Source organism: Grus americana, chromosome 2, assembly GCF_028858705.1.
Source record: "Grus americana isolate bGruAme1 chromosome 2, bGruAme1.mat, whole genome shotgun sequence".
Classification (NCBI taxonomy): Eukaryota; Metazoa; Chordata; class Aves; order Gruiformes; family Gruidae; genus Grus; species Grus americana.
This window is the reverse complement of record NC_072853.1, coordinates 1,485,265-1,511,740: the sequence shown is the minus strand read 5'-3', so window position 1 is coordinate 1,511,740 and position 26,476 is coordinate 1,485,265. Positions and strand designations below refer to the sequence as shown.

The 26,476-nt window shown below is 48.5% G+C and overlaps 1 protein-coding gene across 2 annotated transcripts in view; it reads right to left on the bottom strand.

Moving 5' to 3' along the window:
• The window catches only part of ZC3H3 (zinc finger CCCH-type containing 3), a 182,624-nt gene that overhangs the window by 101,742 nt on the left and 54,406 nt on the right, over nt 1–26,476 (bottom strand). For both annotated transcript variants that reach the window (XM_054815362.1, XM_054815363.1), the window contains exon 4: nt 1–157. In XM_054815362.1, the coding sequence (XP_054671337.1) occupies nt 1–157 (157 nt within the window). The remainder of the gene's footprint in view (nt 158–26,476) is intronic.

Genomic DNA, 26,476 nt, shown 5'->3' with positions numbered 1-26,476 from the left:
CTGGATGCCACAGGGCGCCTCGTCTTCCAGTTGGGAATGGGGCTGCTGAAGGACGATATGGACCCGGCTGAAGAGATCACATTCTTCTTCACTATCCTGTAGCGCGTCTTTATCACCTTGTTGGCTGGGGGGCTCCTTACAAAGTGCAAGTTGGCTCCTACAAGAAAGCAAATGGAGAAGAGGGTTTGAAATTCAGGTGCGCATGGGACAGAAGGGACCTCGCAACGTAGGTCCTATAGCCAAGTCTTCTGCATGTGCAAGAAGAGCAGAAGATCTCTGGGGTGCATCAGGCATGGGACTACCATGGCTGATGGTAACAGAAAGGTTCTGATGAGCTTGGGGGTGTTTGGCTTCGCTAGCCCAGCAGCAAAACTCTACCAGGTGAATCATGCGTTCACCAACAAAACCTTGATCCCCGACATCTACATTGGAAACAGATTTATGCATTTAATCATTCCTGTTTTCATCATATTTTGCAGGATGATCTACACGCCGGTTTATTCTGCTGAATGTTTCATGCAATTAACAGTTATATGTTTGACTCTGGTTTTCCTCCACTTGATAGCTAGCAATTTTTTTCACGGCTTTAAGGAATGCATCTAATTGCCCGACTTTTATAACATACAGCTATAACTGCCCAGATAATTAAAGCTGACACTACATGCTGAGACTAAGTCTTCTGGTTTTATAACTGATTTAAAGGGCCGGCTGTTTTTCTTGGAGATACTCTAATTAAAATTATTGCAAGGTTGAGAGGGGAAAAGCAGAATCATTATTTCCCCTGAAAATGTTGTACCCGTCCCCATGTTTGTCGCTGCGAGAGAAGGGAGAATAAGGTTGCTTCCCAGGCAAACTGGTAAACTCAAGATGCTGGATCTGTGTCGAAACAAGAAAAAGAGGGAAATGCATTTTAGAGCCGATCTCGTTCCCTAGAGTGGAGGGAGCAGCTTCCCCATCTCCCTGCAGCAGTGGTAACGGCAATCCGTGGCTTTACAGGTTAACGTGGAGAATATTTTCCTTCTTGTGCATTCCCAAGCAAGCTGGCGTCTCACGTTGGGTTCAGGAGGGATCAGGCAGCCCGCAGCATGAATTTCCACTCCCAAACTCAGCCAGAGACTTACAAATTCTGATGGGGGGCGGGGGGGAGTAGAAAAGCAGGCTCTGTCACAACAGATAAATCACTGGAATTTTTCATAATAAAGATGACAATCGTAACGCTCCTCGATACTATACTGTAAGATAAATGATCGCCGAGCAAGGAGCGTATGGAGGGATTCACAGCCTTCAACGTCGCCTATAAAGCCCCAAGCACACTCACGACACCACGCAAACAATCTCTTTTATATGGCTGTAATAAAATTTGGAAGGTGTTTGGTATAAATAGCCCAGCCAGCTCTAACTCGGCATTGCACTTGTCCACACCGCAGCGTACGGGACGTCCAACCCCTGTTTGCACCATGCGTGAAGCCAAATCCTCACACCAACGTGTTATTTTAAGAGAGACTCTTTTACATCTCTCTGACTCCTGTGTGGGACCCCTGCTCAATTAATGCATCAAAATGACGCCTGCATGGAAATTATTTTCTACGGCATCGCAGTAAGCAGCACTCTTTTGATGATGCTTTCAAGACCGGCATGCTGCTGTTAACCAGTGAGCATCCATAAACCAGTAGGTCTACAAAATATGCTCCAAGTAAGAGCGCCTTAAGTCAACCGGTAAAGGTTCAACAAACTGAAAAGCCAGGAAGTTAATGCCAGTAACTTAAAGAGTTTCCGGTGATTTTGGAATAACAATTAAAGTAAAACAAATTAAAATAAAACCGGATGTTTTGTTGCCCCATGTGAACCTCATGAAGTTCAGCGAGGTCAAGTGCAAGGTCCTGCACATGGGTTGGAGCAGTCCCCAGCATCAATACAGATTGGGGAAGGAGTGAATTGAGTGCTGTGGGGAAGAACTTTGGGATACTGGTGGGTGAAGAATTGGACATGACCCAGCAACGTGTGCTCTCAGCCCAGAAAGCCAACCGTGTCCTGGGCTGCATCCCCAGCAGCGTGACCAGCAGGTCGAGGGAAGGGATTCTGCCCCTCTACTCTGCTCTCATGAAACTCCAGCTCTGAGGTCCCCAACATAAGAAGGACCCATGGACCTGTTGGAGTGAGTCCAGAGGAGGCCACGAAGCTGATCAGAGGGCTGGAACCTGTGTCTTATGAAGACAGGCTGAGAGAGTTGGGGTTGTTCAGCCTGGAGAAGAGAAGGCTGTGGGGAGACCTCAGAGCCCCTTCCAGTCCTTAAAGGGGCTCCAGGAAAGCTGGAGAGGGACTGGTGACCAGGATGTGGAGTGACAGGACAAGGGGGAATGGCCTTAAACTGAAAGAGGGTAGGTTTAGATGAGATATTAGGAAGAAATTCTTCCCTGTGAGGGTGCTGAGGCCCTGGCACAGGTTGCCAGAGAAGCTGTGGATGCTCCTCCCCAGAAGTGTTCAAGGCCAGGCTGGATGGGGCTTGATGTAATGGGAGATGGCCATGCCCATGGCTAGGAGGGGACTTGAGGATCTTCAAAGGTTCCTTCCAGCCCAAACCATTCAACGATTCAATGACCAGAGGAATTGCAGACACCCAGCGCTTTAGAGATGAGGCAAGAAGACAGAGGAAAAAAGATGGAAAGCAAACAAGCAAACAGGTTTTCATTGCTGTTTCCCTGTCCTGGGACTTTTTGTATCAGACTAAATTCTTCAGGGCAGCGACTGCACCATCGTGTGGGATTTTAAAGCCCTTTGCAAGGTTTAAGCTCTAATTATAAGTGCTCGCAAGCACCAGCAAAGTTGGAGCATTTTGCTTCAGAGAACTGTATTTAGGACTGCAAAATAGGAACAACAAAAAGACAGACGTGCAAACCCCTGCATGGTCCAACGTTGCACACAGAGGATGAAATCCCAGCTATGGTGAGGGTTGGTGACTATGAGACCCTTTTGCCACCCACGAGGCATGGACACATCCATCCTCTCATGGATATAGCATTAACCACGTACCACAAGTAGCAGTTTCGCACCAGGGAAGGGATGAGAGCCACAACCCTGCATCCTCCCCAAACAGCAATAGCCCAAGTTGATCCTTTCCCTCCTCCTCTCCGACTTTACAAAATTATTAAGCTGGGAATTTGTTGAATACATTATTAACATTTTTTTTTTCCCCTACACAAGCTCTAGCTGCCACTAATCAACCCAGAACCTCATCAAACTCCTGCCTGACATCGTCCCCTGCCACACGCTCAGACAAGAAATAGAGGTCCCGAATTGTTGCGGCTTGCAGGCATCCCCCTCCTCCTTGCACAGACGGGCTGGCACCTGGTAAACTCTATTCCCCGGTGGTAATTGGATGGTGTATTCATGCCGGAGCTGCTCTTCTGAAAGTGCCTGCGTACACGGCTCCAGCATTAACCACCTCCTGAAAGAGACTCTCCGAAGAGCTCAGTTTTCTATTATTACTTGCTAGCTGAGGGGTTTTGTGTAGATAATCATGTTATTTAGATAGGATGTTGGTTTAATTCCCTTCATTACAGGCTCCCAGGGTTGTAATTTTTTTTCTCCGCATGATGTATTCCCCGTGGCACATTTCACTCAAATCAAACACTTTACGCTTTTATTACAAACAATACCCCAGCGTCCCCCGTTATCAGCCCAGTGCACACATGCACACTCCTCGCAGAGATCCAGAGGTCAGTTCTAATGACTAATCGATCTCATTAGCTTTCCTAATTAAAAACTTTACTACCGCAATGGAAGACAAACTACAAAAAAACTGCTTGCATCATATTTGAATGGGATATGAGCATCATTTATCAGCCAGGGCTCGCAGCCCGCGCCCACCGCAACGGGCCGCGCGCTGCTGAGGTTGGTGCTTTATTCGGAGTCGCGCATCCCCTGGGCGCCGCTCGCACCTACCGTGCCCCCAGAAAAAAAAAAATCCTGGTGCAAACTCCAACACTGACCTTGAGATGGACAATTTGCTGCCAAAACCTCTTGCCACGGCATTCCGAGCAGATGGGATCCAGGACCTACCACACATGCACCTTTCAGGAAAGGGATTGAATGAAACACGGTTACAAGGATCCTTCTTTCTGCTCTTATTTTGCTGCGAGAGGGACCAGGAATCGGCCCTCTGGGGAAGACGAAGCAGGGAGTGCAAAAACAGGGCTGTTTCCTGGGATGTCTGTAGGAGACCTGGACACAACATGAGGTCTGACTGGTTTTCTGGCGTCCTTAAAACATATGAGCACCACCGCACCTTAAACTTTTATATTCTCCAACCATTCCAAATTGCCTCTTATTTCTATTCTGTATCTCCCCAAAACAAATGAAGTATTAACGTTTAAAAGTGATAGCTTTTTTCCAACCCCAAAACAAAGTGGAAAATTAAGATCACTTGCAAGGAAGTTTCAACAAAAATAGTAAAATCTTTTGTAAAAACATGTATATGCCCCCATGGCAAGAAAAATGGGGAGGGAAAACATTGACCTGCTGTTACTTACTCCAAATCCTTCAGCCCTATAAGCTCTCATCAAATCTGAATCCTCCACTTCTGCCAAAAAAATGAGCGGAGGGGAAGTAGATGGTAGCTAACTTTGCCTGCTTCTCAATCAAACCAGGTTCACCAGTCTTAGTCCTACAATCACACAGGGCTGGCACGCAGGCAGCGGGGAACGTCGCACCCTGAGCCATTTATTTCTGGGTGACTGTGCCGTTACAGCATCTCTCCAGGGACGGGCCAGCACCATCAGCCAGCCAAGCCCTAAGGAGCAAGCGTACAAGTCCATGTGGCAACAGGAAGATGCTACTGCTCGGGGTGGATCAGGGAATCTGCAGTATTGGTGGAGTAAATCCTGTCCACCTACTGCTGGGAAAAAGAAAGGTAAATAAGCAAGGGTAATTTCAGGAGTGCAGATCCCCAAATTCAAGAGATTATTGCTGCTTTTGGAAAAGGATGTGGGACAGAGAAAGCTTCCCATGTGAGAACGGGAATTGCATGGGAACTGGAAAAAAATTAATCAGTGCTGTGGGCCATGACATCATGCAGCACGTTCGGGACAGCCAGGTGATCAGGCCCAGTCAGCATGGGCTTATGAAAGACAGGTCCTGCTTGACTCTCCTGATCTCCTCCTGTGACAAGGTGACCCGCTTAGTGGATGAGGGAAAGGCTGTGGATGTTGTCTACCTGGACAATATTAAAGCCTTTGACACTGTTTGCCACAGCCTTCTCCTGGAGAAACTGGCTGCTCATGGCTTGGACGGGCGTACTCTTTGCTGGGTGAAAAACTGGCTGGACGGCCGGGCCCAAGGAGGTGTGGCGAATGGAGTGAAATCCAGCTGGCGGTCAGTCATAAGTGGTGTTCCTCAGGGCTCAGTAGCGGGGCCAGTGCTCTTGAATAGCTTCATTAATGATCTGGATGAGGGGATCGAGTGCACCCTCAGTAGGTTTGCAGGCAACACCAAGTTGGTGGGGAGTGTTGCTGTGCTTGAGGGTAGGAAGGCTCTAGAGAGGGATCTGGACAGGCTGGATGGATGGGCTGAGGCCAGCTGCATGAGGCTCAACAAGGCTGAGTGGCGGGTCCTGCACTTGGGTCACAGCAACGCCAGGCATCGCTACGGGCTTGGGGCAGAGTGGCTGGAGAGCCGCCTGGTGGAAAAGGACCTGGGGGGTGTTGGTCGACAGCGGGCTGAATATGAGCCAGCAGCGTGCCGGGGAGGCCAACGACATGCTGGCTTGTATCAGAGACAGTGTGGCCAGCAGGACTAGGGCAGTGATCGTCCCCCTGTAGTCGGCCCTGCTGAGGCGGCAGCTGGAATACTGTGTTCAGTTTCGGGCCCCTCACTACAGGAAGGACGTTGAGGGGCTGGAGCGTGTGCAAAGACGGGCAACGAAGCTGGTGAAGGGTCTGGAGCACAAGTCTGATGAGGAGCGGCTGAGGGAACTGGGGCTGTTGAGCCTGGAGAAGAGAAGGCTGAGGGGAGACCTGATCACTCTCTACATCTACCTGAAAGGAGGGTGTAGCCAGGTGGGGGCTGGTCTCTTCTCCCAAGTAACAAGTGATAGGACAAGAGGAAATGGCCTGATGCTGCGCCAGGGGAGGTTTAGATTGGGTATTAGGAAAAATTTCTTCATGGAAAGGGTTGTCAAGCATTGGAACAGGCTGCCCAGGGAAGTGGTGGAGTGACCATCTCTGGAGGTATTTAAAATACGTGTAGATGCGGTGCTTAGGGACATGGCTTCAAGGTTGGACTTGGCAGTGCTAGCTTAATGGTTGGACTCGATGATCTTAAAGGTCTTTTTCAACCAAAATGATTCTATGATTCTATGACCTGAGTCCCTACCAGGTCTCCTACCCTCCATCATGGGTCACCACGAACCTCCCTGTGCGTGAGCCTCTGCCGGGGCATGCTGGACTGCCAGTGGCTCGGTGCCGAGCTGCTGCTGTTAAATCCCTCTCTGAGGCAAGCCGGAGAAACAGTGAGTGACAGGTACATTGATCTTCCAGCACTTGGAAGAGAGATGAGAGTGGGGAAAAATGCAAATTGGGGAGCAGAAGCTGTACCTTTGATACAGTGCCAGTATTTTCCTCAGCTCCAGAGGAAACCTTGGGATCACAGAATCACAGAATGGTTTGGGTTGGAAGGGACCTTAAAGACCATCTAGTTCCACCCCCTGCCATGGGACACGCTCCACTAGACCAGGTTGCCCAAAGCCCCATCCAACCTGGCCTTGAACACTTCTGGGGAGCCGAGGGCAGCCACAGCTTCTCTGAGCAACCTGTGCCAGTGCCTCACTGCCCTCATATTGAACAATTTCTTCCTAATATCTGATCTAAATCTCCCTCCTTCATCTTAAAGCCATTAGCCCTTGTTCTAACACTACATGCCCTTGTAAAAAGTCTCTCTCCAGCTTTCAATGTGAAGCAATGCAGCAGAGCCACCCTAAGGGGCCCTTTTAACTCAGTCACAATCAGACCACTAAGAAAAAAGCAAAGCAGAGGCCAAAAACCTCTGATAAAACTGAATTGCTTTTTCAAAGACAGCCATTAGGAAGAAAAATAAAGGACTAAGGACTATTAGTACATGTGCAAAGGATGCCACCAGCATGCCGTTAACTCCTGATGCAGGCTGTGATGCTAGCAGAGATTTAAAAAACATGCACTCGAAACCAAAAGCAGCTCCAAAAAGAACTGAAAAGCTCTGCCGAAGGGTATTCTCAAAGGGAACGCTTTCTAACATGAAGATGAATCCCCCAAACATCCTCACCGCGGGATTTGCTCCAGGCCTGGAAGTAAAGATTCAGCAAAAACCACCATTATATCTTCCTCAGCTCCCAGAACAAAGCTGCCATTCACCTGCTACCCAAAGCAAACCCATGCTGCGGCAGCAGGTGCTTGCAGCAACAGGAAAATCACCCACATGGGGTGATGCTCCAGGATGGCATGGGACCAAACCTCCCTCCCTTTTGTAAAGCCCTGGCAAGACCAGGTCCTAATGTCATATCCTTCTACGATAAGGTCACCCGCCTTGTGGATGAAGGGAAGGTGGTGGATGTAGTTATTCTGGATTTTAGTAAGGGTTTTGATCCTGTCCCTCAAAGCATCCTTTGGGACAAGCTGTCCAACTGAGATGAACCGGAACACGCTGTGCTGGGTGAAGAACTGGCTGAAAGGCAGAGCTCAAAGGGTTGTAGTGAATGGGGCTACATCTGGCTGGCGACCAGTCACTAGCAGCGTTCTTCAGGGTGCAATCCTAGGGCCGGTTGTGTTCAATATATTTATCAATGATCTGGATACAGGAGTTGAATGCACCATTAGCAAATTTGCTGATGATAATAGACTGGGAGGTGTCGTTGACTCTTTCAAGGTCAAGAGGCCTTGCAGAGGGATCTGGATAGATTGCAGGATTGGGCGATCATCAACAGCATGAAATTTAACAAGAACAAATGCTGGATTCTGCACCTGGGATGGAGTAACATCAGGCACAAGTATAGATTGGGAGAGAAGAGGCTGAAGAGCAGCCCTGCAGGCTCAGTAGGAGTCAGCAGTGTGCCCCTGGTAGCCCTGAGGGCAACCGCATCCTGGGGTGCATCCGACACAGTATAACCAGCTGGTCAAAGAGGGGATTACACTGCTGTACTGATAAGAACGAAGAAGAAGGACAAAGAAGGACGAAGAAGGAAGAGTTCCAGTTGGAAGGGATCTACAATGATTATCTAGTCCAACTACCAACTAACATTGGACTAGACTGAGCACTGGTGCAGCCTCACCTTGAGTACTGTGGGCAGTTCTGGGCCCCGCAATTGAAGAAGGATGTGAAGGTACCTAAATGCATCCAGAGAAGGGCAACAAAGCTGGTGAAAGGGCTGGAAGGCATGTCCTGTGAGGAACGGCTGAGGACTTCGGGCTTGTCTAGTTTGGAGAAAAGGAGGCTGAGTGGTGACCTCATTGCTCCCTACAGCGTCCTGAGGAGGGGAAGTGGAGAGGGAGATGCTGATCTCTTCTTCCTGGGATCCAGTGATAGGATCCATGGGAATGGGTCAAAGCTGCACCAGGGGAGGTTTAGACTGGACGTTAGGAAGCATTTCTTTACCGAAGGGTGGTCAAACATGGGAACAGGCTTCCTAGAGAGGTGGTCGATACCCTAAGCCTGTCAGTGTTTAAGAGGCATTTGGACAATGTCCTCAATAACATGCTTTAACTTTTGGTCAGCCCTGCAGTGGTCAGGCAGTTGGACTAGATGATCGTTGTAGGTTGTAGGTCCCTTCCAACTAGAACTATTCTATTGTATTTGAAAATGTGATGTGTGCCTTCAAGACAACTCAATATGGGGACAATAAATATAAGCTGAAAAGAATCCAGACAACAGCAGCAATAACACATATCCACGGCAAACTCTTCAGCTCTCTATATCTCAAATACATGGGAAATGGAAAGGTGTAGCTTCAGTTATCAAGGACTACTAGGAGAAAAGCAAATTTTACAAGCATGTTAGAGACAGGAAACTTTTCCAGCGTGCAAGGAGCTGTTTGCAGCAGTTTGGCCCCAAAACTGCCAAAATGTGGGTAAACTGGAGGCACGTGCAGTGCCACCAAAGAGCAGTTTAATAAGAGTGTGCCAAGGAAAAGAGAAATTCTCTCATCCACATTGCAAGCCATTGACTTGCTACGCCTTGCTGATGATGTCATTGCCCCCCTGAGCCTGGTGCCCTCCCACCTTGTCCCCTTAAGAGGCTCTGCAGGCTGAAAAAGCCTCAGGAACTCGCCATCCCATCAAGAATGGAAGGGATCTCACGTAGCTTCCCTGGATATGCTGGGCAAGAAGCTAGTTTACACCACGCGCCACACAACGGGAGGGTGAAGAGCCGTGGTCACAGCCAGTGACAGGCATTGATCCAGCTGACTCCTGGGAGCAGAGGAGCTGTGCAGATGAGCTTCAGATACTGGAGCTGTGATACCCACTTCTCAGCAGAACAGCATAGGAAGACACAGGGAAAATACAAGGAAAATCCCAAGCATCACCCTTGTCCTTCCATCACGCTCACAGTGAGCCCACACCAGCACACGAGGACAAATTTGGTGGCAGAAGAGGGGTTTGCTGACTGTGATCTCAACAGCAAAAGCACCGTGGGAAGCTCCGACGGCGAGGATGCACCAGCTCCCCTCCTGCTGCGACAGCTCTGTACAAATGGAGAAGAAAGGCAGATTATGGGGTCTTGGGGTCCCAACTATTGCCCTTGCTATCAACGTAGAGCCTTGTGCTACCTGCTTTCCTACCACAGCAGAGACAACACTTTCTCAGTGATTATTCATTAGTGAAGGACTTTAGACCTCGATTTCTGCTTACAGAGAAGTAACGTCACGCTAACAGGAGGAAAGCTAAAAATCCCACAATTTGAAAGCCTCCATGCCACTTCTCCCACCTCCGTTTTCCCAACTGTGGAAGAGGTGATTTGGTTGAGGCATACCTTAAGCTCAATTTCTTGAAGGGAAAAACAAAATAAAATACGACGACACCACTTTGCTGTAAGGTCTGCAATAAAATGTCACAAGGCTCTTTGAAGACTGGATGTGCCATGCAGTTATTTTTCTTTTACCTCAAACGCAGTGAATTTTAAAACGTTGTGCCATTCAAGCATGTTAGGGATTCCAATATTGTTTTAAAAGAAAATACAATCCCAAATATTTTAGCACTTATTATCAAGACTGAGAGCGGCATTGAGTCGAGGAACCATGGGGTTTGCAGTGACACGAGCAGCTGGAGCCCACCAGGGAGGTCTGAGACAGCTCTGCCAGCACATCTCCACGGCAAGGGGCTCTGCGGCAACCCAGCAGAGGTTAGATCTGGTTTTAGGGTGAGTTTTGTTTTCTTTTGTTAAGATAGGCAGCAGCTTCGCCTTGTTCCAATACTGGACTTGTGCACAGCAATGGGTATTTTGCAAACGGCACTTGAAGAGTGATCAGCACTTGCTGATGCCGCGGATGCCGCGAGCTGTGCTGTGCTTGCACAACCTGCCGGTCCCACGCTGCGGCCATCAAGTTCAGGGCCACCGAGGATGCCTCAAAAAATAACGCTGATACCAGCTGCCTATAAAATAGCGATGTCTGTAGCATCCTCCCTGAAACCAGGAGCATGAATTACCCTAGTATAGACAGAGAAATGTAAAGAAGCACTCACCACCTTTCACCAAGTGTTGCTTTCTTGGAGGCACTTCTGCTCATCGCTGGGTGCAGAGGTGGCAGAGTAACCCTGGCACCCAAAGCCCCTGGGGACATCCCTGTCCCCAAGAGCACATGCTTCCCTGGGTGAGAAATACTGCAGATGGGAAGGACACAGCAAATGGAGGGGAAAAACTGAGAAAGACAGAGAGAAGATGTACTAAAAGAAGAGGGCAGCAGCTGGTTTTGGGGACCGGACATGAGCTGAGAGTGTATAATAGCAATTACACTGAATAATTTGCGAGAAAAAGGTGTCCCAGCAGTTAAAAGCTAAGAGTCTGTAGGAGCCAGCGTAGCTCTGTCTCCAATGGCCTTAAAAAAACCTTGTACAGCTCCAGAAGCAGCTGTGGACCTACCTAATTCATGCATGGACCTTCAAAGAGTTATATGAACAGATCATGAATCAAATGACCTTGCAACGAGGATAAACCTGTGGGTGAACCTGAATAAAGTTTCTTCACCACTCCTACACCCAAAGGCAAATCATTCTCGTGTTTCCCATTACACCAGAAGTACCTGCAAGACGTCAGCCCTGAGCTGTGCAGCTCCGATGCCTTTTGTTCTGGCTACCAACTTGGCCAAGTCCCTAGAGTTAACAAAAGGATTTGGGATTACTGTAATACTGTTACGAATTTAGTGTGAAAGCAGACACCAGTATTACGGGATGATTATCACAGAGCGTGTTCAATATGTTCACACAGAATGGCACAGCAAGAGGTTAATTATATTGCTACTGGAATCAGCTTCCAAAAGGACCATCCTTCGGTTTAAGAGGGGAATTTAATTTTCACACTCATTCAGTTCTGAGCTCTTTCAAGAGCGACAGCTATTTATGCCAGAATGTAAACGATGGTTTATGATCATGAACTGCTGCTTAATAGGAAATAAATCCAATTGATCAAAAGTGCTTTACCTGTGACCCCAAGCAAGACTGCTGTTCAGGCTGTAATATTCACAGAGGACAAGAGAAGCACGGGCTTTGCAGCTGAAATGTTTTAGTGGGCTCCAAACCCATTGCAATATTTGCTTAGCACGGCAGCCGCTTTCAGCTGGGAACATTTGGAGAATTAATACCAAATCTGCTTCGCTAATTCCTTTACGCTGAACGGACGGCAGGCAAAGATGAAGTTAACGTAACCCATCAGGCATGACAGCGCATTGGTGCGGTGGCACTTGCTAGAGATCAACTCTAAGGAAATACCCGTTTTAACAGGGTAGGTATTAAAATCCACATATACTGTTCAAGGAATTGCATGTGTCTGAGTATGCACCTGAAATTCCTGGTTTTAAGCAAAAAGAACAGGACTTTTGTTTCCTGGAAATATGCAGTGGGAGCAATGGGGAAAGCATTGCACAGCTTCAAGAGAAAAATCAAGTGATGCAACCAGCAGGTAAAGGGAGGGGATTCTGCAGTACTACGTCCAGCTCGGGGACAGCACAAGAAGGACGTGGAGCTGTTGGAGCAAGTCCAGAGGAGGCCACGGAGATGATGCGAGGGCTGGAGCACCTCTGCTATGGAGACAGGCTGAGAGAGTTGGGCTTGTTCAGTCTGGAGAAGAGAAGGCTGCGGGGAGACCTTAGAGCCCCTTCCAGTCCCTAAAGGGGCTCCAGGAAAGCTGGAGAGGGGCTGGTGACAAGGGCAGGGGGTGACAGAACAAGGGGTAATGGGTTTAAGCTGAAGGAGGGTCGATTTAGATTAGATGTTAGGAAGAAATTCTTTGCTCTGAGGGTGGTGAGGCAGTGGACCAGGTTGCCCAGAGAAGTTGTGGGTACCTCATCCCTGGACACAATCAAAGCCAGGCTGGATGGGGCTTTGAGCAACTTGATGTAGTGGGAGCTGTCCCTGCCCATGACAGGGGAGTTGGAGTGGATGATCTTTAAGGATTCCTTCCAATCCAAACCATTATGTGGTTCTATGATTATCAAAAGCTCAGCAAGCCAAAGTTCATTAGCACCTGAAAAGCCTAGAGAGCGCCTTGGTGAAACTTGTTTCCAGAAAAGAAACATTTCAACATGGAAATACCACTGGACGCAGTCAAAGGAGAACTTATTAAAAGTTATGTCCCAGCTTACCTTAGACCCAACAAGGACTCAAAGCCTCACTCCTGTGCTCTCATTGCACACAACGTCAAGGTCTCAGGACACCAACTCCCGCCCTCTTGCTTTAGAGATGGCAAATAAAACCAAACCTTACCAAGCTTTCACAAAAAGATTTTTTTCATATTAGGACTACTTTATTTTCCCCATTCATCAGGCAGCCTGTTTCTTCCTACTCAAGTCACAGTTGCAACCACATCCTTCCTGAGAAAGGCTGCAGTGCTCAATCAAAGGTATTCATTACCAAGTTTACACAAACCAGAGAACAATCTCATTTTCCCAGCTGCAGGCACCAACAAATAACACTTCCCAAAATCAACTTCAATTAGGAGCTTTTCATCCAGATTTTTTGGCAATGGACTGAATTGGAGCATGGCGTAAGCACACCCCAGGAATGGAGTAAAATCTTTGCACAACAGGAATTGGAATAACATTTGGTCGCAGGGCTTTTTCCAGATATCAAAGCAAGCCTAAATTGTAGCTCGTGAAGCACAGCTCGCCTTTCACTGAGAAACTCCAGAGCCAGACTGAAACCATCACGACTCTCAGAAGCTTCCCAATTCTCTGCTTAACATTGACTCCTCCTGCCCTTTCACACGGCCAGGTCCAGCGCCTTCCCCCTGTACCCAGGGCTGGGGAGAGCTCACCAGTCTCATACACCTCCCTGGAGCAAAACCCCACACTGATCCTGCCACCTCTGCCTGGGTGCAGACCCATGAACAAGAGGTGACGGACCTGGCAATGACATCCACCACGGGGCAGAAGGGTGACTGCTGCGTCCACGTTTCTCCAATGTCATGTCTGCACATTTTGACAGCAAGGTACACCCGTTTGACTCCGTACAGGCACAGACCCACTGTCACCATCAGGTAGGGTTGGGTAGCATCGCCCTGAAGGAACTCCAGTGCTGGAGAACAAGCTTCATTTTAATCATAGCACCCAGACCCTTCAGTAGCTTGTCCCCACCTTCCTACTTGTTCAACCTTTTTTTTGGTTTTTTTTAACTGCTTACTTTCTCAAAATTCAGTTGAGTTATGATTACTGAATCCAAAAAATGATATGAAAAGAGATCACAGAATGGTTGAGGTTGGAAGGGACCTCTGGAGATCACCTGGTCCAACTCTGTGTTCCAGCACAGCCACCTAGGGCCAGCTGCCCAGGACCATGTCCAGATGGCTTCTGAGTATCTCCAAGGACGGAGACTCCACAACCTCCCTGGGCAACCTGTGCCAATGCTCGATCACCCTCACAGTGAAGAAGTGTTTCCTGATGTTCAGAAGGAGCCTCCCCATGTCCCCTCACTGGGCACCACTGAGAATAGCCTGGCTCCATCCCCCTTGCACCCTCCCTTCAGGTATTTATAAATGTTGGTAAGATCCTCTCCCAGCATTCTCTTCAGATGTGACACATTTCACCACATCAAGAACCCATCAGCAGCATCATGTGTGCAGCATCTCATACCCCCCACAGGACCTGGCAATGGTTAAAGCTCCTCCAGCTGCTGGCCAGGACCCATCACACTAATCCAAGTGAACATCCAAATGCTCTGAAGCAGAACGCAGATGATGTTTACACTGGGATTACTTTAAAGGCTGTTAAGACAGCGATGAAGCTTATAGCACAACACAAAGGAAGAAACAGCATCTCTCACTCCCTATTTAGAAATAATCCAAAGGTTTAGGAAAGCCTCACCATGCGTGGAGATAGCATGGGGGAACCAGGCAATCCCTTGGCTGTTGAGAAGAAAGGAGAGAAGAGAAGCAAGGAGGAGAGCATCTGGAGAAGCTGGGGACGGCATGGCAGGGAGTATACTGCCAGCGAGGAAACATCGTCAACGAGCGTGACAGGAGAGAAGAAGAGGCAGCAGAATGAAAAGAAGCTAGATGTGAAAGTCAGAGAGCTCCAAGAAACTCCCTGGAAAAATGCTGCTGCAAAAGCATCCTGAGAGGCTGAGGACCTGCACTCCCCTTTCAGCCCGTTGCTGTAGCTGTTGCTGAACAAGTTGAAGAGAAGGAAACCACACAGCATCACGCAAAGTTGGTAATTCCTTCTTGAGACTAAGGAGCAGGATGACAACACCCCATTTGCACAAAAACTAAGGGAAAAGGCATCACCATGCATCCCTGTTAGCTGGGACTCCTGTCTCCATAGCATACATCTGTACGTACATTCACACTAAGAAAATTAGCTCATCTACCTCTCCGATCAAGCTATCCACCCTTCTGATCAACCCACCCATCTGGTTCATCTGCCCCAACTCCTCCGCCTTCTCCTCCATGACTTGTCTACCTATACAGCACGATACGGGCATCTCCCTACAGAAAGCGCTGTTGCCAATTTGTCTTCTGTCACCCAAGCGCGACACTTCTGGTGGTTCAGCAGGTTGGGGTTTTTTGTTGTTTGGTTTTTTGGGGGGTTTGTTTTGGTTTTTAATGAGGAATAGGGAAAAATGCAAACTTTTATTGCTACACACTGAGAATACTGTGCACTTGCGAGCAGCACAGCAAGCATCTGCTCCTTCCCAGGAGCTGCAGGCTCCCATCCCCATTGCCACCCGCAGCCGAGATGCTGCATTGTCGTGGTTTAGGCCCAGCCGGTAGCTGGGTGCCACGCGGCCACTCACTCACCCCTCCCCCAGCGGGATGGAAGAGGAGAAGTCTAACAAAAGGCTTGGGTCGAGATAAGGACAGGGGGAGATCACTCGCTAATTACCGTCAGGAGCAAAACAGACTGAATGTAGAGAGGAGATTCATCTAATTTATTACTAGGCAAAACAGAGTAGAGCAATGAGAAAATACAATCAAGTCTTAAAACACCTCCCCCCACCCCTCCCATCTTCTCGGGCTCAACTTCACTCCCGGCTTCAACCTCCTCCCCCCTCAGCGGCACAAGGGGGCAGGGAATGGGGGTTGCGGTCAGTTCAGCACACATTGTCTCTGCCGCTTCTTTGTCCTCAGAGGGAGGACTCCTCTCAACATTCCCCTGCTCCAACATGGAGTCTCTCCCACGGGCTACAGTCCTTCACGAACTGCTCCAGCGTAGTCTCTCCCACAGGGTGCAGACCTTCAGGAGCAGACTGCTCCAGCGTGGGGTCTCTCCCACGGGGTGCAGACCTTCAGGAGCAGACTGCTCCAGCGTGGGGTCCCTCCCACAGGGTCACAAGTCCTGCCAGCAAACCTGCCCTGGCGTGGGCTCCCCTCTTCGCGGGTCTACCGGTCCGGCCCGGACTTGCTCCAGCGTGGGCTTCCCACGGGCCACAGCCTCCTTCAGGTGCCTCCACCTGCTCCAGCGTGGGGTCCTCCACGGGCTGCAGGTGGAATCTCTACACCCCCTCATCCTTCCTCCATGGGCTGCAGGGGACAGCCTGCCTCACCATGGCCTTCACCACGGGCTGCAGGGGGATCTTTGCTCTGGTGCCTGGAGCACCTCCTCCCCCTCCTTCTGCACTGACCTTGGTGTCTGCAGAGTTTCTTACATCTTCTCGCTCCTCTCTCTGGTTGCAAAAACTTTCTTTAACTCCTTTGTTTTCCTTCTTAAATATGTTATCACAGAGGCGCTGATTGGCTTGGCCTTGGCCAGGGGCGGATCCATCTTGGAGCCGGCTGGCATTGGCTCTATCAGACACAGGGGAAGCTTCTAGCAACTTCTCACAGAAGCCACCCCTGTAGCCCCTCCCGCTACCAAAACCTTGCCACACAAAACCCAACACATGCATATAAAGGAGGTTTGTCGGATCCAGTTTCTTTGTTGTTGGGGTTTTTTGCCAGCACCAGACTAAAGATGCTCTGGTCCAGCATTTCCATTTAGGAAAGGTAATTCCTAACAGCTCGCTGGGGCTGCCAAGCACAAGGTGCCACAGTGGCTCGCTGCAAGAGCTGACAAGCAGAGTAGCACGGACTGAATCCTCGGTGCTGTTTTCAGGAGACTGTGAGCCTTACGCCAGCCAAACCAGCACGGCACAAAATCCCAACAAGCGAGAGACTTTCTACTTGTGACTCTGTGAGCACCATTCCCATGGACCACACCACTGGGGATTTTTTTTTATTTTTTTTTTTTATCATACTAAATTAGGCATTTAAATCTTGCACATAGTGCTGAAGATTCATGATGTATGTCTCCCGGTCCTGGAAAGGCTAACGCTGATTTAATACACGTAGATCTTTACTGATGATTGGTAGCCCATTACACAGCGATCGTCAGCACGTTATACATCACAGCCTGCACTCTCCTTCCTCCAGCTAGCAGGAAACCATCCGATTGCTCGCAGGGTTTTGTATTCCTTATAGTTGTGGTAGTAAGGATTAACTTTTCCAGTTGAACTACAGCGGGAAGGACTGGGACACAGCCATGTGCTGCGGCATCTCCACTCCTCCGTCCATAAAGAAAAGGGCAGCTCCATGAGGACCATCGTCACGCTGAAGCCTGAGCTAAGTGCGGCGGGATGGGAATCACTTCCCAGAGTCCGGCTGTGCTTCTGGACCCACTGATCACTTCTTCCACAGCTCCCTGTCTCCTTGGGATGCTCAGTAATTTTCAAATGAATTTTGGCTGCAGCCACATTTGCAAACGCTGCATTAGCCACAGCAAACAGGTGATGGCTACAGCACTGTCAGACACACCGAAAAGTAATAAAACACATATCCCCGTGATTGCTGCTTGTGGGGTCCCAAGCGGCTGCCACGAGCCAGCCCGATTACCCACACGAGACCTAGCTGTATTGCTTTCCGAAGAGGTCTGTGTCGGCACGCTTCAGAGCGGCATCTGAAGCCAGGTGATTTGGGAAGTCAAGGGGAATAACAGACAGAATAGAACATCTTTGACTCAGCTCTACAATTTTAATATCCATATTTAAACCGCAACAGAAACTCTGGCAAATATCTGCGTTTATTCTCTCTGATCACAAACTACAGAGAGAGGCTGAAGACGGATGGACTTCGATAAGGCCCTGCTGGGGACAGGACACATCACCTGTCACCTACCTGCCAGTAACCCAAGAAGATGCATGGTCCCCAAAACCACGCTCCCACTCTCACCACTGTGCTGGTGGGTAGGCACAACATCCCCACCTCGGGACGCACCCACTGGTACCCAGTTCTGCTGCATCCCCATCCCCGAGGCCGCTCGGCGCTGGCCCCATCCAAACGTCGTGGAAGCAGATGAACCCACTAAGGATGGGGAGAGACCACGTCATCCACCTCTCCACTGGGACCGGCAAGAGGTGGTCATGCTTAATGCACTAAACACACTTTTTCCGGCTACAGCCCATGCTGAAGAGCCTGAATGGGTCTCTGGAGCATTGGACCTTGTTCAAACACAACCCTTATTATTATAACAAAAGAGGGTGGTGGGGGGTTTTTTCCCCCCTTCCTTCAGTGAATGATTATTAATGTGTTTCCAAGAGCTGGGTCCATTTCTCTAAATGAGAGCAGGATGGCAGGAGGAAGGCTGATAAATGCCCTCCTCCCCCCAGCCTCGCGGCGGGAGCTGCCAGGGGTTCTCGTTCTAACAAGCTGCAGATGGAAGACGACTGGAATAACAAAGTATGAATTTTTATGAGTCTAATAAATCACTCCACTTTTCCTGCTCTTGATCGTTTTCAGCACTTCAGACACTAGAAAAACCCCAGCTATAATCAAATGGGTTCACGGATCTCATGTTAACGCCTCGCCGTGGCACGGAGAGAGGTGGCTCTGCCTCGGGAAACAACAGGGAGCACTTCTCGGGCTGGAAATCCATTTGCATTCGTGCTTTAGGATTGACTTAATTTTTTATTTTAATTTAACAAGGAGAAATATGAATCCGTGAGGTATTCCCCCACCCTCAAAGCCACTTATCAAACTGAAGGCCACCCGGCTTTTACCTTTCCATTTAAAAAGACCCTGACCCGACTCCAGCATCAGCAGAGAAACTTGTATAAACTCTGAGAGAACGAAGGAAAACTTTGCAGGCAGCAGGTTTATTGAGATCCTTCTAATTCTCCTTTCTAAACTTCTGTATAAAGCAGGCAACTGACAGGCTCCAAATCCATCCGAACAAGAAACTAAAGGTTTCAACTGCAAGTTGCAACCACTGAGTATGTACACAAACATTTGCCAAGGGAAATATCTGCCAAAAGGCCTGATAAGGACCACGCTGATGGAAAGAAAAAAAAAAAAATCAAGACTTTGCTCTCCTTACCAAAAAATTATTCTTGAAACCTCCAGGACAGTGACCAGCAGAGAACAGAGCCAAAGTCAGAGACACCATCATGTGGTTAAGCAAAGGAGAACACGACCATCGCTCCCCATCGGTCTGTGACCCCTTGAGACCAAGCACAGGGATGCAACCTGCAGCTCCAGGAGCTTCAAAAGCCTACAAAAAACACCCTTGTAATGGCTGGATGCAGTTCTACCGGTCCCCCAGCATCCGTGCTGACAGCAAGCCTCCACCCCATTGCACCAGCGAAGCAGCAGCATCCCAAGCCTTGATGCTTTACCTCCCCAAAGGAAAGAGGGCAAGTTAGCTGGGAAACCTGTTGTTTCTGTCATCCTCATCCTGCCCCAGTCTTTAATCCATTCAATATGTTTTTCCCCGCTTTTCATTTGCTTTTCCAGCACAGCACTGAATCAGGGAGGGAATTCATCTTTGACAAACATTTACCGATTATCAAATCACAACTGCAGCCGCAGACAGGGGCAATAAGTCACTTTAAGCAGCCGTCCGTATTGCAAGCTGAGGAGTTTGGGCAGCTCCTCAATGACAAATAACTCCTGTCAAAGCCGCGTGTTCCCTGGCGCTCCGAACCCGTGTTCTCTGTTGTTCCACGCTACCTGGTGTTTAATGACAACACTGTCAGACTAAGACGAAGCCTCTGCGCTGCAGACTGTCAAAGCCCTATTAGAGAAAAGATTGAGACCCTACTCTTCTTAAACTCACTCAAGCAACACAACCCGCTAGTTTTTATAATTATTGTACGAGAGCCATCGATCGCGTGCTGACACCTAACCTATCCGTATGAAATGGGAGTAGTTTGCTGGGTGACACTTGCTATAGATTATTGCGGGTGGGTTGGTGGGGGGTTTTTTTTCCCCCCTTTTATCCATTGCTCTACAAAGCCTAGAATGGATGGGAAGGAAGAAGAGGAAAGTGTGCACCTTCTCTTAGGTGCCTTTTTTATCCCAGCTCTTTACCTTCAAAGTGACTTTTGGAAGTTTGCCGCTTGCAGGACGCTTCCCTGGTTGGGAAAACCAATCTGCCTCCTCCAACTCGCACATCTCCTAGCACACGAGTTGTACTCGCATCACCCTGACAAGCATCTAACACCAAGACAACGCTTCAAGAGCACATCCTTGCTTGGAAAAACTCATGCAGACAGATCAGGGGATTATGTTGGAAAGAAATCACTGAACGCTGATCCTGGAGGCAGGTAGCAGCCCAAGGCACCCTCGACATGCAGGACTGCCAGCCTGGTGTAGGTTTATCTGTGTGAACTCCTTCCCTTCCTCCCCAGGACAGGTGGGGACAGACGATCCATTGAGCCACGCTCTAGCTAAACATCATGTCAAAGCTCTGTATTTATGGAGAGAAGCAGAAAATTGAGCATCTCCAGCTGCATGTCATAACAGATGAAGAATTCATGCCCACCTGAAGCTGTTGAGATTGCACTGCTTTTCAGAATCCCCCCCAAAACCCCCACGGAGATAAGACATAAGCACTGCTAGCATCCCCGTCCACGCAGGTGTCTGCTGCTGCAGGCAGCCAACAAATCGCACTGGAGACAACAGTCCAGAAATCACACAGCAGACAACGCCAGCACGGGTCTGGATGCAAGAGAAGTCGCAATTTTAAACCCACCAGCCTCAGGAGAGAGCTGTGCCATCCAGAGGCAGGGACTAGCCCTGGGCTGTAATGGAGAGGACACTCACCAGGCTCTATCCATCTATGCCACACTTTGAAGTTTACTTCATGTACGCAGCTTCCCCCGTCTAATAACACAAAGCAACATTTCAGATCCCGATAGCGCCAAGGGTTGCAAGGTTTCATTTGGGAGGAAATTCTTGTTAACCTTGCCCGTTTCCCTCTAACAAAACATTCATCAGTTCATCTTGTTTCGCTCCCAGAGGACCAGATGAAATTTTAGGTTGGCACCAAAGAAAAGTCTTCTCCCAGAATACAAACACACGGTCTGGAGTGAACTCTTTGCTCTGAGGACGTTGTACTGAATTCCCAATGGCATAAAGGAAGGGAACCATAGTCCAAGGATGATGGGAAGCTACTTTTGAGCTATGAAAACAAGCATGAAGGGAAGGAGATCAGAGCTAAGGAAGAAATTAGCTGTACCACAGGAAACCTGGGTTGGAGAAGAGAAGCTATCTCCCAAGCAACAAAGCCTAGTTTGTTGTTGTGGCTGCCCACCTCTCTCAGCACCTCCACTTGCACGTTCACTGAGAAGACCACAATAACATGGCCTCTTCGATTTTTGCAACCTCTCTCCAACACAGTTTTCATTTCACTGGGGAAAAATCCTGTTATCTGAGCTGCTTCCAACAGACGAAGTTGGGGATAGATGCTGCTCCCAAATCCAGCTTACATAGCAAGCAATGATTTTGCCCTTCAGAAGCTCCACCCTCAAAATCAAGGTTGGGGCCACTTTATCATCAGTTATTTTGGAAGTAGTACATGTGTGGCTTGCCACCAGAGACTCAGGGCTGCCACTGCACACTCATAGCCAGCAGTAAACACATACGCTAGAACTTCAACAGAGTTTAGAGGGGTGAGGGGAGGGGGAAGAACATTGCTGCTGTTTGAAAGAAATGTCCTCATTTGCTTAAAGCAGCTACAGGATCCGTTAAGTTACTATAAATAAGTATTTTCACAGCCTAAGCTATGCACAACCATCAGTGCATGTGGTTTATTTGCTTGTATTGCCCATCTGGGTGATACAGCTGGGTGAGTCGGGCACACATCCACTTCTTCCACCTCCCCAAAGACCATGGCTTCATCTGCGCTAGAAGAGAAAGGACTCTCCAGCACTCCACTGACAGGCAGCTCTGTATGTTCAGTGTGGGGCTAGATGGCACCGAGAAGCACCCAAACCCTAACCCACCATCTCATCCCACGGTCAGAGCTGCAGGAACTGACACGACCAGGTCTTAAGTGGGACTCAATGAGCCAAAACCACCATTTCTGCACCAGAGATGAAATCTTCTCATGGGTCTGATGCAAATAAATGGCCCTCTTTGGGGTGGGGGCAGTGAGAGGGAGCTTAAAACATGGAAATATGACAACCAGACCTTCGCTTGGTTGAAGTCCACATGGGGCTTATGGTCATCTAAATTTATGGCATTGAAAACATAAGAGAGGATTACAAGAAGGACATTTCCATTGGCTACCTGGTTGGCTCAAGCGAGCCATTCCTCGTTAGGAAATCTGAAATAAGCACTACATCACATGAGACTGTGTGTTAATTTTGATTCGAGGTCCTTCTGCCATGATTTCTTAGCATAAAGGCACAAAGACAACCCCATGCTGTCTTTTTGGGAAAGGGAACAAAGAGGAAAGCTTTGGCGTTGGTGGCTTCTTAGCTCCGGAAGTCAACGATGAAGTTAGAGACATTGCAATAAGGAAAGCTCAAACCTCCAAGTCACCTGGTCCCAATTAACTTTGCTATATCCAAGGCCGCTAACAAAGAAGGGAGCAAAATGGAGAAGAAAAGTTTCCATTTGTAGTTGAAAACAAACGCTGTTTTACCCGACTTGTCAATAATCCTATCTCTACCCTCCAACCAAGAGAGCTTTATGTTCAAGATTCCATCCCTGCAGCCCAGAGCAGTCATCCTGACCTCTCCAACAGCACACGCTGAAGGAAACGGCATCTTCTTCTGTGACTAAAAACCTCCAGTAGCGCCTAGATTCTGTCTTCGATAAACACCTAATTTTCTAAATCCTGAGTGACAGGCGAGCAGAGCACTCCCCTTGTACCCTCCTCGGGATCACCCAGGGATGTCAGTGTGGGAGACGGAAAGAAGAACAAGAAATCTCGCTTCTCCTGCCTCCAAGTTTGACAAGCCATCCTAGACAGGGGTGGTAATATTTGATAAATTTTCATTTCCCTTCCAAGGCTGTCAGGTAATCTTTTTATTGACAGCGCTACAGGGGTTTTCTGTAGTCTCAGGGAAAAGGGCATGTGCTCTTGCTTGTTATTAAACCAAATACATATTTTGGATGGAGAAACAGGTACTATCCACCTCCGTCTACAAATAAATCCTCCGGGTACAAGTCCTGCGTAACTCCAAACACCACGTAAGCTGCATGGAAGCCCAGTTCACCACGCGGTGCCCTTGGAAACTCCCCAGCACAAATCCAGAGCCGAAATCACCACTAGCTCCAGGTTTTCTTTTACCACCCAAGCCACCGTGCTTCCCCGTCTCTCTTAAGGGGATAATTTTACAGTGAATAGTACTCAAATGCCAAGAGACGTTTCTGTGGCTTAAGTGTGACCACATCATTTCTAATAATACCCACTGGAGTCACAGCTTGGTGGTGGTTCCCAGACTACCATGTGAGGCCATTGGATCAAGATCCCAGCCACGCAAGGAGTTGCACCAACCCTCGTCCTCAAGTGCAACGTTTGCCTGCAAGCAACGAGGGCCTGTATCCTGACCCAGGACAGGAGCTACCAGGCAGAGGGAAGATAAACCTGGGATGAAGGCCAACCAGCTCTCTCCTCCTGCTTCTCCACTAAAGGAAGAGGTACAAGGAGTATGGGCAGCCATGGACAATGCTAAATTTCCCCCCAGAAGCAAGACAGGCTGAAGGAACAAAACCATGATCATTTATAAAGAACAGACACAACTTCTGCTTCTCAGAGGGATGTTACGTCTTCGCACCCTGCACCAGCCAAAAAAGGCCAATGTTCCACACTACACGGAGTAAAGCCTCTGCGCTCAAGCCCAAACAGATGGATGAAGGCAAGTCCCGCTAAAACCAACAGGCATCTTCCCATGATTTCTATAGGTCTGAGTAAGGTCCATCCTGGTACTGAGCTCCTCTGCCCTCCCCAGAGACAGTGCAGCATGTACTTACATTGATTGCTGTGTCCCAAAGTGCCCAGCTCCACCATGCCTTGCAGATGAACAGCATGAATGATTAGAAGAGGAAGAATTATCAAAAAAGAAAAATAAAAAAGGATTTCCAAAGGGGAACAATGGTATCCTCTGTTCTCACTGCACTATCAGTGTTTCTCTGCAGAGGGGCAGCAGGTCAAGAAATATTGGCCCATTTTATAAGGGAAGGGCAAATAGTTTCTCTTCATGTTGGTTAAATCAATAAAAGATCATTTAAGTTAGAGGAGTCTTCCCTTTAAAGCCCTTCTTTCCTTGCTATTGCGTTACTGCACTTGGGGAAAGGTCACACGGAGAGAAGCCCAAGGTGTCAACTTCCCAGGACGATGAACATTTGATACAGGAAAAGAAATTAAAGTAGGGCCAGAAATACCACCGATAATGGCACCAATGAGAAAAAGCTGCAAGAATCTTACGTAAAACTGCCAGGTCTCCATTTCATCACTAAATACTGTTTTCAAACCTCTCGCTCTGACAAATACTTACAAGAGAAGGGTAATTCCTAAGCCAAGGAGAACCTTGCACTACCCACCCTTTATACCAAAGGTAGCAGGACCAGCCTTTTTACAGCTTTTTGGGAGAAAAGTGTGTCTGCAGTGCAGTTTAGAGCAGTGGTGTCTCTTCAGTCTCCAGAACTACAGGAGCAGCCGGGCTCTGCTCTGCGTCGAGGACAGCAGCACAGGACATGGTGAGATGCTCTGGCTGCATCTCACCAGCATTAGGACATTGCCATGACCACCTGCACCAGATGTATGAGCGTAACTGTTTGTGTTTGCAATCTACTGCCTGCCTTGGATAAGACAATCCAGTTCAGCTTAATCATTTTTAGCAAGTTTGTCGGGTTTTTTTTCTGAGCATTTGGAGAGAAACAGATTTGGGAACAACAGCCTGGAAGGAGAAACTGGTGAGGGATCACTTCAATCGGCAGCACCTAAAGCAGCAGATCCAAAAAAGCTCTCCGCTCCCTAGCACGGGCTCAGCTGAAGCCCTGCTGCATTTCCCCCCACCTCCATTTTGCGACTGTCAGCTGTGTTTTTACAAATTGTGAAGTCCGGTAGGAGACTAGAGACTGAGGCTGGGACAATTTACATTCAGTGACAACCTATTAGTGAGTACAACTATGGTTTCCTAAAGAGCTTGTGAGAGGCAGGCGAGCAAACCCCCCAGAGATGTGCTTTTGAAAATCCTACCCTCCAACTTTTAACACCAAGTTCATCCAAAAAGTCAGAAGAGAAACTTGGCTGCAAAGGCAAATACTAACAAACGACAACCTGACACCATGGCAGGAGTGACGCTCTCCACATTCCCAGACCAGCCTCCTACTATTACCGAGCTGTTCCAGCAACAACAACTGTCCCAGTTCACAGCATAGTTATTTCGGGTCTCCCCTTCTCCAGACCTTTCGATGAAAACCTGCTCCTTTCTCCTTCAAATGTATCAGTCCAACAATATGACTTGCATCCTTGGCCTCTTGACATTCACCAAGCTCATGACAGGTGGTTTCAGCTCTTCAGGCCAGGAGGTCCTCTCGCAGCCTGCCTGGGTGATGCAGAGGGATGTCATGGAAGATGCGCTGCTGCGATGCCGATGGGTGCTCCCCAGGATGTCACCGTGAAGCACTTGCATACCACAAGGGTCAAGAGGACCACAACAGCCTGTTCAGGTCTTCTCTCCACTTTGGCCAAGATGCTTACAGCACTTCAAATCCCGCCTGGAGCCTTTTGGCACTGTCACAGTATTATAAACAGCATGGCCCCATCACACTTGCTGATAGCCCAGGAGAACGGGTACGCACATGAGATTTAAACAGCAGCTGTAAGACTGTATTACAATATCAATTACTTCCCCTACATCTTCCATTTCCGGAGATATTTAATGAGAACACCATACGGACAAATGCATACATGTTTCCAGCACGAGATCTCCCCCAAAGCTTTCATTTCTTTCCTTATTCCACCTCTCTCACGGAAGCTTCCAACTCCTTGCCTTATCTCCCACCTACCAAAGGACTGAGACACAATACTGTAAGGAGGAACACAATTCTCTTGGTAAGACGAGAGCGTTAGCTCTCGCTTGGAATGAACATGGGAAAAGCCAAACCACTTTCCTGCTGTTCTTTTCCTTAGCATCCTGCTCCTGGAAAGAGCCACTACAAAAAGTTGACCTGCAATTTCCATTGGTCACACAGCCCTGAGGGTCCTGAACAAGCCCACCTTTATTTTCTCTTCATCTAATTCCCCTGTGGACCACCTTGCTCCTGCGGCTTTGATTCAGCTCAGACAATATTCCCATTCCCACCCCGATGGAGGCAGTTTTCACACCCTTGCTCCAGCATCTCCCCAGAACAAGGCAGCCTTTCCCTTGCTAAGCACACATATATCTTCTTCTTAAGAAGATAAAACTTCCTGGCACTCCTCGTAGGGTCACCAAGCTGTCATGCCATGGTACGAAGTGTGGATGCTTATAATTGAAAAGAAAACCATACAATTTGTGGTTTTGTTTTCAAAGTTGACCTTCGAACAGTTCAAAAATAT